This window comes from Engystomops pustulosus, chromosome 7 (assembly GCF_040894005.1).
Source record: "Engystomops pustulosus chromosome 7, aEngPut4.maternal, whole genome shotgun sequence".
NCBI lineage: Eukaryota > Metazoa > Chordata > Amphibia > Anura > Leptodactylidae > Engystomops > Engystomops pustulosus.
In genome coordinates, this window is record NC_092417.1 from 80,717,354 (window position 1) to 80,736,087 (window position 18,734).

An 18,734-nucleotide genomic window follows, 5' to 3' on the forward strand; every position below is an offset into this window, starting at 1 on the left:
ATGGCTGCATGTACAGCGTCCTTACCTGGCAAGTAGTACAGCGGAGGTTTTAATCCAAACATGATTAACACTGAAGTTTGAGAAATGCCTTAAATAATCAATTATTGTCCCATCATGTACGGAGGCTTTACATGGACAGGCTGGGGCTCACTCCTCACTACAGCAGCTCTCCTTCCGTGTTTGCAGCTTCCCAGCCCAGAAATGCAAATAATTACATGAAAAAAAAAAAAAAGAGCGAGAGACAGAGAGAGGAAGAAAATTGTGGGGAGGGACAGAGGGAGTGCTAAGCTGCTCTCTGAAGAATCAGTAATCTTCTTCCCAGACAGCCCAGCAACCCCTGGCTCTTCATTCAGTCATTTCAATGTCAAGGGCGAGGGTCAGTGCAAGTCACTGCTGGGGCAGGGAGCTCAGGATGAGCCAGGGCTCAGGATCACGAGGGGGCGACACTCAGGCTCACTTCTTGTTGCCAAGGAGAATCCATCTATTGTTTTTCCCTTCTTTTCCTTCTGGGATTAGTGTGGTGGTGGTGGGGGTAGATAATAAAATTGTAAAAAGGGAGAAAATATCTCCAGGAATAAATGTGACAGCGCAGTCCTAGAGAGAAACCACAGCCAGCAAGGCGGTGCGGGATAGTGATCCAAGCCTGGCCACTGAATGAAGATGATAGGGGAAGAAAGGGAGAAGACATCAGCTCCCCCCAGGCTACAATAATAGAGGGTTGGAATAAGAGCAGAGGAGGAGGGAGGAGGTTGGAGATTGTGTCTCCCCCCTCCAAACACATCAATTTCCACGCAATGATCATTATTGGCAATTTAGCATTCTGCCAGAAGGTTTGTGTGAACTGAGAAAAGGGGGTCAACACCCTGGGATATGGACTGATAAAGGGGGGTTTAAAGGTTACCACATGTTTGGATAATTGTCAGTTCTAGGACACAAAAAACCTCTGCATGTGCTTACATTCAAGAATAAGGATGGTACACACGTCATCTGTGTTGCATAGTCCTCCCCCACCCCCCAATACAAGCCTCACCAATGGTATGAGAAGTAGAGCATTTCCAGTGCATCTCAGGTTGTCCAGTCTTCCCATGTATTTTCCATTACTAAAATGTGTGCACGAAGAGCCACGCAATGTTATGTAAGCGCTCTCCAAGACACATGCCAGCAGTTTATTAACCCCCATTTTCAAATGCATTTTTCCATGATGCCTGCACAACTTTAGGTTCTGGCAGTCACCGGGCAAGGTAAAAGCTGGAGGGGCACAGCACTGTGTGAATGGTTACTGTCAAATTTCACTCCAGTAGGTGGGTGGCATTAAAATTGAAACAACATCTCCAAACATATTTACAGATGCAACAAAATTACACTGCAACAAACACTGTTTGCAGGGGAACCTGTCAGCCAAAATTGACTTAATAAACCACTACCAGTATGTTGTCAAGCAGCTGAACACCTTCCAGATCATGTTTCTCTCAACCCAGTGTGGCGTTATCATCCAGAAAATCAATTTGAAGTGAGATGTAAATTGGTTGTATAAAGTCAAGGAGGGGGGGATTTTAACTTCCTTCCTCAGAAACCCCCCTTTACCTTTATTGAGGGTCCTGCATCCAGAGACATCACTAACCAGATCTCCTGAAGTCCGATGCATGATTTCTATCACAGAGGAGGCATTTAGAGTTTCCCACCTTGACTTCAGTGCTAAACTCCTCCTTGACTTTGCACAACCAATTTACAGCTCACATCAAAATTTATTTCTTGGGTGATGCCACCACACTGGACCATGAAACAAATTTAAACTAGAAGGTGTTAAGCGGCTTTACAATATTCTGGTAGTGGTTTACTCGAGCAATTGCTGATAACAGGTTCTCTTTAAATCTGTACAAAATCATGGCAACATTGTTCAATAAAAGACCATTGGGACGCTCAAGTCCTTTGAAGTTTACCACTCAAATGGAGAACTATGGCACATGCTGGCCAGTATTCCACTTCAATGGAGGTTTGCTATGTCCAGCAGTGTGCTGGAAGAAAATGTGAATCAGGGCTCCAATGGTATGGAGCACTTTACAATGTTCTCATGATCGCAGGAGGTCCTAACAGATGGATACCCAGGGATCAGACACTAAGGTCAGTTTTGCACAAGTCAGTTTATTCCTTCAGGCTGAGTTCCCACAAAGTATTTGCAATATGTTACAAAATAAAATCCATCAGGAGCAGCACATCAATCGTATACACATTTTGTCCATATGGTAATGAACATCATCAAGTAATCTGTGCCAACAGGTTCCATTTAAATGGATCATTTCATCAGATTTTCACTAATAAACCTAATAGGGAGTTCACATAGAACTATACTAACTCTTGCCCACAATGTTATTAGCTAAAAAGAATACATAGTTTCTATCCCCAGAAAATTAACTGTGTAAACCTACCTGCCACCCTGCCAGAGGGAGCAGTGAGTCTCAAAGGTGTGTGTTATTCATGAAAGGCAGTCTCAGCCCTTGTCTGCCAGCATATCCCTCATCCCCACTCCCTTCCCAAGTGCAGGGCAGAGGATGAGGGGAATGAGGGGCATGCAGCAAATATGAGGCGAGACACACAATGTCTCATGAATAACACACATTCTGGGGACCTACTGCTCCTTCTGGCAGGGTGCCAGTTGGGCTTACAAAAGAATTCATTTTGTGGATCAGAAAACAGATTTTTGTAGCTATTATTAAAAGAATAAAAAAAAACTATGGACCAGAGTTAGTATTGTGCTATGGGAACCTGTCATTGGGTTCATTAGTGAAAATCTGGTGACAGGTACCTTTTAAAGGACATCTACCACCAGGATGAAGGATTGTAAATCAAGCACACTGTCATACAGGTGTGTGCCCTCTGTCATTTTCTGCTCTTCTATAAGCTTCTCCGGACCTTGTTTTCACAAAAAAATATTTTAACAATTATGCGAATGAACCTGAGGGGCTAAAAGAAGAGCAGATCCTGCCATAGGGGGAACACACCAGTATGTCAGTGTGCTTGGTTTACAATCCTTCATCCTGGTGGTAGATGTCCTTTAAGTTTCCGATATAAATAGGAATGCTGCCATTCACTGTAAGGAGAAGGCAGAGATGGTTACAAATTCACTCAATAACAACTTAGTGATTAAATCTTTGAGATGCTACCCATTATGAACAGTGCCGATGGAGAGACTGTAACCCTTCCCTTCAAGTAAGTGCTCAGGACAAGCTTGTAAAATCTTTTCTGTGTCTAAATTTTTCACCAAGATTTAATCTCAAGCCCTTTACTGCCAGGAATCATGCTGTGTGTCAGATGACTATCCCTACCCACCCAGGGGCACAGTGTGGTATAAGACACAGGAACAGCTCTGAGCCATTTCTTTCACTGTCAGAAAGCAAGACAAGTTGCAGAAAGATCATCAGGGCCTACATCTACCTATAATTCACTTGGGCTGTAGAGATGCTAAATGTAGAACATTCAATTAAATATTTTGCCAAATATGATAGGTGTCAATCCTTTTGTTACGCTTCAGTACTGTTACACATTGTGGGGACTTCATGGCATTAGTAGCTCTTTATTTTGTACCTTACTTTTGAGGCTATACGACTTTCATATTTCTCAGGCTGGAGCATGGGTCATTAGTGGTGTCCATGTCTTATTGTTTCCCGTGAGCAGCCGCCTGACCTACGCCGCAGCTGGGACACGCACAGCTCCCTAAGTCAATATTGACTCCTATCCAGAACACGTCGCTTCTATTCTACATGCGAGACATTGTTGACATTAGAAGGAACGTTAAGCAGAAGACGTCTTGGCTTTGACCAGCACTTGGCCCTATATATCCCTACAAGAGATTGCCCCCCCTCCAGAGAACACCGACGACCTCGGGCAGCAGGAGGAACATGAACATGTGTCTCCCCTGTGTGTGTGTGCAGAGGGTTTAGTGATGAGCACAATATAATATAGAGTAATATCACAGGCTCCCAGCTGCCGGATTATGAGCTTTACAAGAGGAAGAGACGGAAAAATTAACCACTTCCTTGCACTGCGAGCCACACACTAACACAATGGCAGCCAGGATATATTAACCCATTTTGTGGCCAACTCCTTTCACATCCCGATTATAGCTATCACTATTAACCATTTCCTGCTCGTCTTATCACCCAGCTCCCAGCAGTGCCTGCCTTCTGTGTGGTTACCTCTTCTCATGAAGGCAAACCCTTGCTGGCCTTCCTGCAAGGCAGGGAGCAATTCTAACCCTATTTTTCCCATAGCGCTGCATATAAATGCTGAAGAAAACAGACCACTAAAAGCCTAATGTGGAAGCATACAAAATGATCATTTATAACAATTTGAAAAAAAAAAAAAAAAAAAGGATATAATTTCATAGTTTTTTTAAAAATGCTTTTATTGAAGAAATACTGAAGAAAAACAATACGGTTGTTATAGGTGATCCCTAAGGTAGCATTCACACATTGCATATAAAGTAAATCTACCGCTAAATTTAAATTCTACAAAAGGTTAAACACCTTTATAATAGAAATCATAAATGCTCACGATGTAAATATAATTGCATTGTATTTTCATTAGTAAAATGGAATTTAGTGGCTTTGGTCATAATCAATTGTTACCAATTGCAGCTTGATACATGGGATTGGCTAACAAAATCAAAAGATTTGCAAGCCAACTTACTATTTTTTTTTATACTTATTTCATACTCCAGTAAAAAGCGGTAACTCCTCACTGACAATATTTCAATCATTGTCTATAGTAGTATCGTGTTTCAAGTAAAGCATCCAACACTCCTGTGTAGTGTGCACCAGATTCATGAATTGTGGCGCCCATTCTTCATGAATCTGGTGCTGCCTGCACTGCTCCAACAGATTGAACCAACTTTTTTTGGTGCACCTTTAACATTGACAAAATTGTGTTGCATGCTCTGACTGCATGATAAATGTTACACACGATTCGATTGTGCACTGGAACGCCCCCTTTCAGTGCCGAGTTTTGTGTAGCGTTGGGTATAGTGCATCTGCGACATAAATGTGTCACGGACACTTTCAAAATAAAGGTGCAAGGCATTTGCACTGAAAACAACCTGCAAAGTAAGACAGAATGTTATAAAGAGTGATCAGCGTAACAACAATTAATTGCAAAGTCAATATTTGCATAGAAAATGAACTTTTTCCCCCTAAACACATTTCAACTTCATTGCAGGCCTGCCTTAAAAGGAGCAGCTAATATCGTTTCAGTGATTACTCCAGTAACACAGGTGTGGGTGTTGATGAGGACATGGCTGGAGATCAATCTGTCATGATTAAGAATCACACCACTGGACACTTTAAAAGGAGGCTGGTGCTTGGCATCATTGTTTCTCTTCTGTTAACCATGGTTATCTCTAAAGAAACACGTGCAGTCATCATTGCACTGCACAAAACTGGCCTAACAGGGAATAGTATCACAGCTAGAAAGATTGCACCTCAGTCAACAATCTATCACATCATCAAGGAATTCAAGGAGAGAGGTTCCATTGTTGCCAAAATGGCTCCAGGGCGCCCAAGAAGGACCAGCAAGCGCCAGGACCGTCTCTTAAAAGTGTTTCAGCTTCGGGATCGGGCTCCCAGCAGTGCAGAGCTTGCTCAGGAATGGCAGCAGGCAGGTGTGAGTGCATCTGCACGCACTGTGAGGCGGAGACTCTTGGAGCAAGGCCTGGTATCAAGGAGGGCAGCAAAGAAGCCACTTCTCTCCAGAAAAAACATCAGGGACAGACTGATATTCTACAAAAGGTACAGGGAGTGGACTGCCGAGGACTGGGGTAAAGTCATTTTCTCTGATGAATCCCTTTCTGATTGTTTGGGACATCTGGAAAACAGCTGTTTGGTGATCAGCAATGCCTTTTCCAGCATGATGGAGCACCACGCCATAAAGCAAAGGTGATAACTAAATGGCTCAGGGAACAAAACAGAGATTTTGTGTCCATGGCCTGGAAACTCCCCAGATCTTAATCCCATTGAGAACGTATGGTCAATCATCAATAGATGGGTGGACAAACAAAAACCAACAAATTGTGAGAAAATGCAAGCATTGATTGTGCAAGAATGGACGGCTATCAGTCAGGATTTGGTCCAGAAGTTGATTGAGAGCTGCCAGGGAGAATTGCAGAGGTCCTGAAGAAGGGTCAAGACTGCAAATATTGAATTGCTGAATTAACTCATTGTGTAACTGTCAATAAAAGCTTTTGTTACTCATAATATGATTGCACTTGTATTTCTGTATGTGATAAAAACATTTGACAAACACACGACTGTAGACTTCTATTATTGTCCGTGATCAGCAAACATGGGGAAAAAAAAAAATTAGACTTTCAATAGACCACAGGTCCTAGATCGCATACCGAGAAAAAACTGATGTGTGAATAAGCCCTTAAAAAGATTGTCTTGTGCCTTCTTTTAAATTCAGACACCTAATTGTGTTGCGATCAAGGCAGCGGCAAGCGGCTGCAGGATTACATCACACATCTTGTAACAAACATAGGCCTGCAGGGAAGCTGTAAACTGAAAACTTATTAAGACTACTTGCAAAGCTATTTTAGTATTGTTAAGATGTAAGTGCTTGCAAAAGTGCACCTATGAGTGTTGTACAAGGATATAAACCCCCGGATGCAACAAGTGCTGTGACCAACCCCGTGGTATGTTTAAGTTGTCAAGTGACAAACAACAAACAGATTGGCGCTGTGCCTCCCTCACCCTCCAAGTTCTGCCCGGGACCAGTCTATAATTGCAGGTTTATTGCCTGTACGGCTGCTGCATAATGACATGTTTGCAAATTAATTTTAACAACGGCTGCCATTATCAGATACAGTAGAGGAGGTCTGACCGTTAATTACCGCGGTTGAACATTTAATCCTGAGGAATTAGGGAGGCCTGGAAAAAATGCCAGGAGGAAGCAGATGTAAGAGAAAGACAAACTCTTCACCAAAGTAAACCCACCCACATTCCCCCACAGAGAGCTTTTTTAGTCCCAATGAATCCCTAACGGATTACAGGCAGTCCCTGGGTTACGTACAAAATATGTATATTTTATATGTATAATGCCAGTTAAAAATGTTTTCCCTGTGACAATTCAATTCTTAAAATTCTGGGTTTTTGTGTAAACAAGAATTAACAATAAAACTTTATTGCATCCAAAGGGAGATTTGCCCAATTAAACAGCTGTTAACATTTGCATTTACAAAAAGCAACAGTTAAAGCAATGTTAACGCCGGCATTAACATAAATGTATTAACAAAATGCAAATGTTAACAGCGCTTGGCAATTTCCTTCAGCTCCATAGAGATTAGTGGAGCAGAACGGTCATGCGCGGTCGCCTGCTCCATTAATCTGACGGAGTGACCAATGGTCCCCCTTGTTCTTGCGATCTGTGGGGCTCTCATGTATTTCCCTGAAACACATATGCAATCAGTCGAGGCCTGCCCCCTATGTGCTAGCGTCGCGTTATGAACGAAGTGGTAGTGGAACATGTGACCGCAGCCGTAGGATATTTGCAAAAATTATAAGAAACCTATCCAGACGTTGTAAATTTGTTTCCCTGAAAATAAGACAGTGTCTTAAATTCATTTTTGCTCTTAAATGGGCACTAGGTCTTATTTTCAGGGTTATGCTCCAATGTCTTGTCCACTACGTTTCTCCAGATTCTTATTTTTCCGGGAACTAGAAATCACATTTACTGTTTAACAAAATATCAACTTCTCCAACATCCTTATAAAACTCTCCAAACTTATTTCATGCCAAAATCATTGGCCCCAATTTCTTAAAAACGGGCTCAAAACACCACGTGTGCCACTACCCAAAGCCTCCTATTTTACACACTGCAGGCAACTCTTTTCTTCCAGCCACACAAACACAGCACATCTCATTGTCTACACAGCAAGGGAAGTCAAGAGCAAGCAGTACAGTCAATGTACAAACCATTGGCCATGTGCCATTACAAAGTGTTAAAAACTTTTAAAAACATCAAAAGGGTTAAAACATAAATAACTTTTATGCTTGGTCATAAAATGTAAGAAATTACTCAGAGCAAAAACCACCACACAAGAGATTGGAGGTTTTCAGTGAAGTTGTAGCATATATACCGTATATACTCGAGTATAAGCCGACCCAAGTATAAGCCGAGGCCCCTAATTTTACCACAAAAACCTGGTAAAACCTATATATTTTTTACTCGAGTATAAGCCGAGTTTGGGTTTTTCAGCTGAAAAACTAGGCTTATACTCGAGTATATAAGGTAGTCCCTTCGGGTGATGCCACACGTTTCTGTAATGGAATCAAAGGGCACTGGGGCGGCCCGGAGCCGATCGCATATAGATTTATATGCAAATGCATGCAATCGCGGATCAGCGCCCGGTGTCTTGTATTGTGTAAATGTGAGACACTGGGCCCTGATTGCATGTGTTTGCATACAAACGCATATGCCATCATCCGCGGGTTACAAAATGTGTGACATCACCCAAAATGTGTGGCATCACCAGTTTCAGGCAGTTTTTAAGCAGTCCGTTAAAAAACGCATGCGTTTTTGACCATTTTACAATTATCTTTATTAAGATAGTTGGGAAAAACTGTCAAAAACGGATGCATTTTAAAAAAACGCATGCTTTTTTAACAGCTGCTTAAAAATGGTCCAAAAACAAGTTAGAAATGAGGAGGGTTGATAGAATAATGGAGTTGGGGTTACCGAGTCCATTGCCCCTTTAAGTCGAGCAGATAATCATCAGCAGGAAACACATTGACCTTTCTTGCTTCTATACCTTATATACCCCCATTACAGCAGCTGTTGTCTTCCTCCAGGGTGAGGATTCGCCCACCTGTGATGAGCGGCTGTGACAGACAGGCAAACCCTCCCGACCGCTCTTATTCCCGCTTCCCGTAATAACCGCATTAGCCTCTCTCTCCCCTCTCGTCTGCCACTAATGAATCAAGCAGCAATTTTCTATTTTTAATGAAAGCTCAGAGGCGAGCAGCAGAATCACGTACTGCGCTGTTAAGGGGCTGATCTGTCCTCGGCAGTGCAAAGATCTGACAGGCAGATGTACTAGAGGTCATTCTATATAGAAAAAGGTGGGATTATGAGTACACTTGCTATTGATTTGGTTTGGCAATAGAAAAATAAAATGGGAAAGTTCCATTCTGTAATTTTATGCCATGTATTTACATATGATGCAGATGTCTCATTATCAGCGACTACAAGCTAGCTGGCGATGTCTACTGGAGTCTGAGGGTACTGTCACATGTTGTGTTTTGAGAGGAGAGGTGATTTAAACGCATTGACATTCCGTTTATGATGCATTTTATAAACGCAAAATGTTAAAAGTAATGTTATTAGGCAAATCACCTCTATTAAGCTGTAGGAATGAGTTTCAAAATGCAATGAAAACACAACCAAAACGCAATGGGGGTCATTTACTAAGGGCCCGATTCGAATTTTCCCGACGTGTTACCCGAATATTTCCAATTTGCGCCGATTTTTCCTGAATTGCCCGGGTTTTTGGCGCACGCGATCGGATTGTAGCGTATCGGCATGCACACAATGGAAATCGGGGGCGTGGCCGAACGAAAACCCGAACGATTCAGAGAAACTGCCGCATTTAAAAAAAAATAAAGTGTCGCTGGACACGCGCTTACCTTCACGAAGTATAGGATCGTGAACTTCGGCGGGCCTCGGCAGACTTCAGAGCAGCAGCGACACCTGGTGGACGTCGGAGGAACTACCTTAGTGATTAGCCGGAAGACCCGAATCCACCGCAGAGAACGCAATGCTGGATCGCGAATGGACCAGGTAAGTAAATCTGCCCCAATGTGTGACCGCGGCCTGAGGATGCAGTTTTTTTTATGCCCAAACCAGGAGTGAAAATAGAGGAGGAGCAGCACTTCAAATGATAAGTCCTCACCCATTATCATCCACACCTGTTTTTGGCTTTAAAACTGCATCTGGAAAACAACGTGTGGCTGCACCCCAAGGGTGGTGTTACACATGGTTTTTAAAAGCGCATCCGTCTTTGACCATTATTGTCCACTCTAGTGAATGGATAGGCTGTATTCTCAGTGATGCCACGGCTGCTCTCTAGTGAGTAGATAGGCTGTATTCTCAGTGATGTCACTCCTGCTCTCTAGTGATAGGCTGTATTCTCAGTGATGTCACTGCTGCTCTCTAGTGAATGGATAGGCTGTATTCTCAGTGATGCCACTGCTGCTCTCTAGTGAGTAGATAGGCTGTATTCTCAGGGATGTCACTGCTGCTCTCTAGTGATAGGCTGTATTCTCAGGGATGTCACTGTTGCTCTCTGGTGAATGGATAGGCTGTATTCTCAGTGATGTCACTCCTGCTCTCTGGTGAATGGATAGGCTGTATTCTCAGGGATGTCACTGCTGCTCTCTAATGAATGGATAGGCTATATCCTCAGTGATGTCACTGCTGCTCTCTAGTGAATGGATATGCTGTATTCTCAGTGATGTCACTGCTGCTCTCTAGTGAATGGATAGGCTGCATTCTCAGTGATGTCACTGCTGCTCTCTAGTGAATGGATAGGCTGTATTCTCAGGGATGTCACTGCTGCTCTATGGTGAATGGATAGGCTGTATTCTCAGGGATGTCACTGTTGCTCTCTAGTAACTGGATAGGCTATATCCTCAGTGATGTCACTGCTGCTCTCTAGTGAATGGATAGGCTGTATCCTCAGTGAGGTCACTGCTGCTCTCTAGTGAAATGATAGGCTGTATTCTCAGTGATGTCACTGTTGCTCTCTAGTGAATGGATAGGTTGTATTCTCAGGGATGTCACTGTTGCTCTCTAGTGAATGGATAGGCTGTATTCTCAGGGATGTCACTGTTGCTCTCTAGTGAATGGATAGGCTGTATTCTCAGGGATGTCACTGTTGCTCTCTAGTGAATGGATAGGCTGTATTCTCAGGGATGTCACTGTTGCTCTCTAGTGAATGGATAGGCTGTATCATCTACATTTAATCCATTTCACAGCTGCCTACACTTCTAGAAATGAAGATAAACAGATTCAAATCAGCCAAATACAAAAATGCATGCCTTTTCAGTCCGTTTAAAAAAATGTCCAAGAAGGCACTGTGTGACAGCAGCCCAAACTTTAAGTAAGTGTTCGCAGTGAGCAAGACTGCTAAGCACAACTAGGAGTGCCTCCTCATGGGAGGGGGGGTGGTGGTGAGTGAGGAGCTGGTCTAATCTAATGAAGCAAAGTTTGCCTCTTTTAAATTGGAGCCTCTGCAGTACTTATTATAAAAATAATCCCATTCACTGACAACAAGCAGAGCTCTCCAAATACAATTTGTGAAGCATTGAATGCCAGTTTGTTATCGGAATGCTTCCAATTCCAGAGGTCTCCCTTGTTGCTCTGCACCAACCATCTCTAAATGTAAAGTAGCCGCCACATTTCATGCAATATTTTTGATCGGCAAGAATAATGAGCAATGTGATGAGTGCGGCGTGTGTGTGACAGTGACAACTGGCAGTGGGCCTCATGGCTCTGGAAGTGCAGGGCCAACAACATCCCCCTGGGATTTGCATAGATTGTCAACGTCTACAACCACAGAAGTTGGTGGTATGATAAGAGCCCCTGCTCCATGCAGATAACTAACCTCAGCTGAAGGGAAAGCAGCGAGAGGCGATATCAGTCTGAGTGAGGAATGACACTTGTCTCCTCTGCCTCAACCAGGGACGCAACAGGAAAAGCAACAAAGGAACAGAGTATGGAGCAGCCCACAGCTAACAAAGAGCATGTCCTCTGCTGGCCCAGATAAACTCTTTACAGAGAGGCCAGCTACTAAGAGCTCATTAGTCTGTGAAGCCTTATGCCACATGCTGACTGGGCAAAAGCTTTGATGTCTACTGCCACACACGAGTCCATCTAACCTACCTGCTAACAAACATCAGCCACCAAAATATAGCACATCCCTGCTGCCTACCAAGGAACGAGGAGGACTGGGAAAGTAGTGGGTGAGCATGTGATATACACCGTACACACACACACACACACACACACACACACACACACACATACATATATACACAAATATATATGCTCATCTTTAATGTAACATTGTTTTATAAAAACACCCCAAGCCAAATACACCTTGTATATGAAAATACAGTATCAAAAAGGTTGGGAAGGTGACATTTCTCACCAAATACACATTGGTATTATTGGATAGATTTTTGAAAAATATTTGTCACGTACAGTTAATTTTTTAGTTTTTTGATTCAAATTCAGACTCCTACTTTATTATCTTCAATGGGATCCCCCATTTTGTTTTGCAGATTCGGATTCCCCTGGAAGAATTACATTGATTCAATCTGCGATTTAAGTAATTTTCATTGACAGATGGCGCTGTAAATCACCAAAAATTAAAATGGGTACATTTTAAAAAAAAATGGGGATCTTTCAAATCAAATCGTAATACAAAATACCGTAATATGTGACAAATATATCTGTATTTTCACCTCCTGAAGTTGGGGGGGGGGGGGTAGATAAAAATGTTTATGTAGAAACTACATTCAGTGTAACCCAAGAACAACGACATGGACAAAGTAGTTTTCTGTGCTCTATGGGGGCTGGTGTTATATGTCCCCTTGCCTCTCACGCATCGGAGAGCTTTATTAAAGGACATCTACCACCAGGATGAAAGACTGTATGCAAATGAGCCTGAGGTGGTCCAGGTTCCATTAACACCTATGGAGCTTGGAACGCCTCAGGCTAATTTGGATACAGTCCTTCTTCCTGGTGGTAGATGCCCTTTAATTTAAATAAGTATTACTATTTCAGCAAGTCAAGGTTATTGTTTATATGACGAAAAGCTATATTTACTTTCAGTGGACAGAAATCTGAGCATGATCACACAGGTGCACAGCTTGTTATATAACATGGCTCTGATAAATCTCTGATATAACGAGCCTTGCACCTGTGTGATCATGCTCAGATTTCTATCCACTGGAAGTAAACAATGAAGGTTGAAAAAAAAACAAAAAAAAACGTACACACTCACCTTCTGGCGTTCCCGATGCTCCATGTGGCTCCTCTTTCTTCTCTCTGTTATATAAGCCAGCAGAGGCGCGGCCATATGCTCTGCCGGCCGACGCACACTATGATGCGGCAGTGTTGTCACTGATTACGTCATAGTGGCCGTACCTACAAAGTTTTCAAATATCGAGGCTCTACATTTGGTATCAACGGATTTAAAAAAAAAAAAAAAAAACATTGCATAGATCTATTTTCACATTTTGGATGTGATGTTCATTTATCATTTTCATCTTTTTTTCTATTTTTGGTGATTATAGTGTCATCTGTCACTAAAATGAAAAAACCCAAATCAATGTAATTTTTGGGGAATCTGAAATAAAATATGGGGACTCCCATTTAATATTTTGAAGTTGCCACTGCCCCACTTCCAGGGGGTAGGTTTTGTAGCAATGATGGAAAAAACAGAGAACAGCGGCACTCACCCAGAGAAAGCGCCAGACGGCGCGAAACGGCTGTCGCCTTTGTCTGTACCCCTGCTCCCCTCTCTACCCCATGTTGGCATATTAGCCGAATGTACTTTTATCTTGCATGAAATAAAGAAGACAACATTTTCTGGGTGAGTGCCGCTGTTCTCTGTTTTTTCCATTTTTGCTAAAGTCTATGCTCTTGTATGCTGAGCACCACCCATTTTTGTCTCCTATTAAGTCATCTCTAAACCAGCGATTGCTCTGGGAGGAATTTGACAGTGCCCCTTTCCTTTCACATCTCTATCTTTGAGTCGATGGTAGGTTTTGTAGCCTTGAATACATTTATGAAAAATATTTAACTCTTATATTTTATTTTAGATTTTTTTCAATCCAATGTGTATTTAGAGAGATATTCCACCCTCCCAACATTTTTGTTACACCCTGTATACACACATTACTACTTGTATCAGGAAAACACGAGGAACAAAACCTATTTTGTGGTACAGCTGCCCAGCCAACAATAAAATACAAATATTGAACAACTAAATCCACACTCATATACACACATATACAATAAACACATTTACAGTACACACTGTACAAACATACTTCATACATCCCATCCAGGCTGACTGTCTGATATACTAAAAAGGCTTTGGAAAAACAAATTCTATAGTAAATGTGCCCGACTAGCATTTTTCATCTTGTCACACCCACTTGACATAGAGGTGGTTTTAGTGTGAAAAAAGTTGCAATTCATGTACAAGGAATGACAACTTTTCCATACCTTGTATGCCATAAACCTGTAGTACGAGTATATAAAATATTAAAATATAAACTGTAACAAGCAATAAAAATAAAAATCTACAATGCCAGTATCAGCCTGCCACTGGAGATAAGAGATGTCGGAATAGTTCAATCTTATAAAAAAAAAATTTTTTTAAATAGACATTTTCTTAAAAGTTCTTTTCTTGGCAATTAGGAGGTCCTGGAACTAAGAAAAAACACTGCCAACAACTAATGGTAACAAGCATGCTTGTTAGGACAGCCTACCATCGGCAATCTGGTGGTAGATGTCCTTTAATGGACGGCACATCAGGATTCCACTTCGGTCAATAAGGGTACTTCTTCTGCGCAACGCTTCTTCTACGGTGAAGTAGTTTGCAGGACATTAAAGGGAACCTGTCACCAGGAGACCCATTTTTAGCACTCCCACAGTCCCCACAGAGCATAGTACATACGCTGCCAAAGTCTTTTTGTATAAAAAATTGGTTTTACAGAAAAAAAAGATATGTTATATTGTACCTTTCATTAGCATCTGCTGTGTGACTAGGCAGTTGCCCAATAGGAGGGGCTGGAAAGGAGCAGTTCCCCCCCACCCTTGGGAAACATGTGATCTTTTCAAATATATGAATAACTCCCCACTCTCAGGATTGGCTGTAGAGGAGCAGGGGGCGTCGCTAAGCCCAGTGATGGGTGTTTTCATATATTTGATAAGGTCATATGGAGAAGCTGTTCCCCAAGGGTGGGGGGGAACTGCTCCTTTCCAGACCCTCCCATTTGGCAACTGCCTAGTCACACAACACATGCTAATTAAAGGTACAATATAACATATATTTTTTTCTGTAAAACCAATTTTTAATACAAAAACACTTTGGCAGTGTATGTACTATGCTCTGTGGGGACTGGGGGAGTGCTAAAAATGGGTCTCCTGGAGACAGGTTCCCTGTAAGTGCTGCTGGCACTAACACCTGGGATAAGAAAATCTCCAATCCTGGGTGTTTAACCCCTTAGACTCCATGGTTAAACAGGAAATGCTATGTCTAAGCGGGTGCAGAAGGAGTGAGCAAGAAAAAAAAAGAAAATTTTTATTGAACTTTTTTTTAAAATATACTGTACAGAAAGAGTTGTTAAAAAAAAAAAAAAAAAAAAAAAAAAGAGTAGGAAATATGAAACCCAAAATTGTGCTATTAAAAACTACATTTTGTCCCAAAAAAACAAGACCTCACACAGCTATAGTGATAGAAAAATATAATAGCTATAATTTGTAAAAGGAATGGATGAAAAAAAACAAACCAAAATGGCCTGGACATTAATGTGTAAAGCAGGTGCGGAGATAAGGGGTTAAAAAAAAAGGGCTGGGAACCAGGCTGTCATAGTGGGAATTTTCAGGCCAACCTCATTCTTATATGCAGGTTTGCAGATAAATTTAGATGAAAAAACCCTTTAAGATGAAGCATAAGATGTAGGCCACAAGCGTGACTACAACAGATGTGCTGAACGCAAGCTCTGAGAAAGGATCCCTGCTCTTGTTGTCTCATTATCCCTGTAAACACAACGATGGCTCCTGACTATGTGCAATCAACAAGACATTTTGTGTTGCTTCAGAAATGTTATGGCGTGGCATGATGGCCTGATGACCTTCAGCAGACAACTGGGTCACACTTATCCCTGCATAAAACTAATGAGCTGGATCTCTCTCTGCAACCGAGACACGTAATTGTTATCAGCGGGAAGATCAGGCTGCTGGCGCAGGGAGCGCTCCACCATTCTGTGGAGCCATCAAAGCAATGGAGAGCGACAGACCACTGAATGCTGAGGTTTCATTCGTCCCTGCCGCTGCTGTGTCATTAGCCAGCTTTCCGTGCAGAGTGTGACTATGATACAATTGCTCACTTCTGTATTAAAACTTTATGGCCTGTGAAGACAGGAGGCAACAGGAGTGACTGAGAAGACTATTCAAAACGGCTGCGCTAGTTAACCCGTTACTAGGAATTTCACCATTACATTAAAGGATTTTCAACCAGTAAAAGGATGTTCTAAAGTCAAATGACAAATGGTATCCAGTGTACTCACTACATGCACTAGGGGAGTATGCAGACCTGGATGTCAGGATACCGGTGGCAAAGAGCGTGACCCCCAAGCTTTTATCTCTCTACAGCAGAACACCACTTCTCTAATTGTTAATGTGAGACATGGGAGAGAAGTAAAAAAAAATAAGACAGAAAACACAGAAACATGAACACTCCAAAAACATAATTTAACAGTACCTGGTCCATATTAAAGAGATTTGTGGAGATGTATCAATCTGTCTGTGCCAGAAAACAGTGTGCCACATTTACCAAAGGTTTGATTCCATTTTTAGGCTGTTTTCCGACTGCTCTGAAAAAGGTGCATGCCCTCGATAACTGGGAGGTGTGAAACATGCGCCAGAAAATTCAATATTATGGACCAGCAAACTAGACAAACTAATAGGAGGTGCAAAGTAGGACTCACCAGTCTTATACTGCACCAGATTAATCATCCAGCATCAGACGCTGAAGAGAACTGTCTAGTCCTACTCTGCACTGGTCTAAAGACTGACACATTAAAGGGGTTATCCGGGTTTAAAAATTGTTTATGGCCGGCCTGGGGAGGGCTAGTTAAACATAATAAACATGTACTTACCTCCTCCGGCGCCGCCGATGTCCCGCGGTCCCTTCGATCCGTGCCCCTGTTTGTTTACAGGGGCACGGAAGCCGCGCACAGGGAGCTTCCGGTCCGCGATGTGGCCGGCTCCTCCCATCCGTCCCCATCTCTCAGCGTTGTAAGCGCTGGGAGATGGTGCGCATGGGAGCTTCCGGCCGGCCGGAAGCTCCCTGTGCGCCCTTGTACTGAAACCGGCGCACAGAGAAGACGGGCCGCGGCGCAGGACATTGGCAGCACCGGAGGAGGTAAGTACATGTTTATTGTGTTTAAATAGCCCTCCCCAGCCCGGCCATAAAAAAATGTTTAAACCCGGATAACCCCTTTAATACATTGTATTTGGATTTTTTTCTGTTATATTACTCTTACAACACCAGACTCTACTGCAACAACCACAGCAGCTTATAAGTGCTATAATAAATGCACTTTAGAATGCAAAGCACCATCTGTCATCCAATATATTCAAGGAAAGAAAGGCACAAGAACTGAACTTCATGGTCAGCGGGAATCTACTGTCTAAAGAAATCTTCCTTGTTTAGTGGAAAAGGTGTCATATTTGTGCACCATTATTCCCATTGGTGTTATATATTTGAAAAACAAAATATTCAAACATCAAAAAACAAGCACAAAGTGAAAAATACACAAAACTACAAAACTATTGGACTCTGCCATTGGGGGTTGTATATGTAATTCACCTGCTGTGTGTCCACCACACTAATTGAGTCATGCATATTAAAATTTAGTTGCATTTCTCTAATTGACAGGTTTAAGTGCTATGATATTCTGCTATATGGAACATTAAAAGTTCTGTAACATCATTGGGCACTTAAAGTCATGTGACCAGGATGACATCATCTGGGGTCCATCTACCCCATGTATGTATCCGATCACATGAAATTACACCATCCCTACATGGAGGATGGGGAGAAGTAGAGTTTTCTGTATGATGGGAAGGAGTAGAAGTCCATGAAGACATGCTGTGATATCATGTGATCAGATATATGCACGGGTTCAGTTTTCTAATGATGTACAGTTGATGTCCCCCTGGTCACATGACATGCTGAGAAGAGGCATGGGACATGAAGGAGTAGATGTGATGGGCTGGTTGAGCAGGACAAACCTTCTTTGATGCCAGGGTATAAAACACAAGTTGATGTATGTGGGTGTAAGGGAAACAATTTTGAGTTAAGAGAAGAGTGTCAGGTAGCTAATATAGCCTCTATAGCTGTAAGACTTCGGACCTGTCACTAGCTGTATTTATGAAAATGTGGTGACAGGTTCCCTTTAAGAGCATTTGTAGTGAAAGTCCACTGTGCAGTGACCAAACCTCTCATTAGCAGAAAGAATCAAATGGCTAGACCAGGGGTCGGGAACCTATGGCTCGCAAGCCAGATGTGGCTCTTTTGATGGCCGCATCTGGCTCGCAGCCAGGGCTCCTGTCCAGGTGTGGAATGAGCGCCAGTGTTAAAGTATAAAACCATGTACTCACATTTCCGACACTCGCCCGCAGATCCACTACTTGGTGCAGTCGTGTGGCCCTTAAGGCTCTCAGCCAAAAAGGTTCCTGACCCCTGGGCTAGACTCACCTTTGCTGAAGACAGAGGAGAAGTGGTCAACAGTCTAATTTAATTTATGAATGCAAATTTAATCAATTTGGATCAGATGGGAAACATTGGGGCAGATTTACTTACCCGGTCCATTCGCGATCCAGCGGCGCGTTCTCGGCGCTGGATTCGGGTCCGGTCGGGATTCATTAAGGTAGTTCCTCCGCCG

At 42.5% G+C, this 18,734-nt stretch overlaps 1 protein-coding gene across 5 annotated transcripts in view; it reads right to left on the bottom strand.

Annotated features, from left to right (window-relative positions):
- The window catches only part of GSE1 (Gse1 coiled-coil protein), a 247,628-nt gene that overhangs the window by 80,403 nt on the left and 148,491 nt on the right, over positions 1–18,734 (bottom strand). Inside the window, exon 1 of one of the 5 annotated variants that reach the window (XM_072117065.1) lies at positions 26–629. The exons of the other annotated variants lie outside the window; for them this stretch is intronic. Coding sequence (XP_071973166.1) covers positions 26–62 — 37 coding nt within the window. The 5' untranslated portion in view covers positions 63–629. Of the gene's footprint in view, positions 1–25; positions 630–18,734 lie in introns of those variants that run through there. 5 annotated transcript variants of the gene reach the window in all.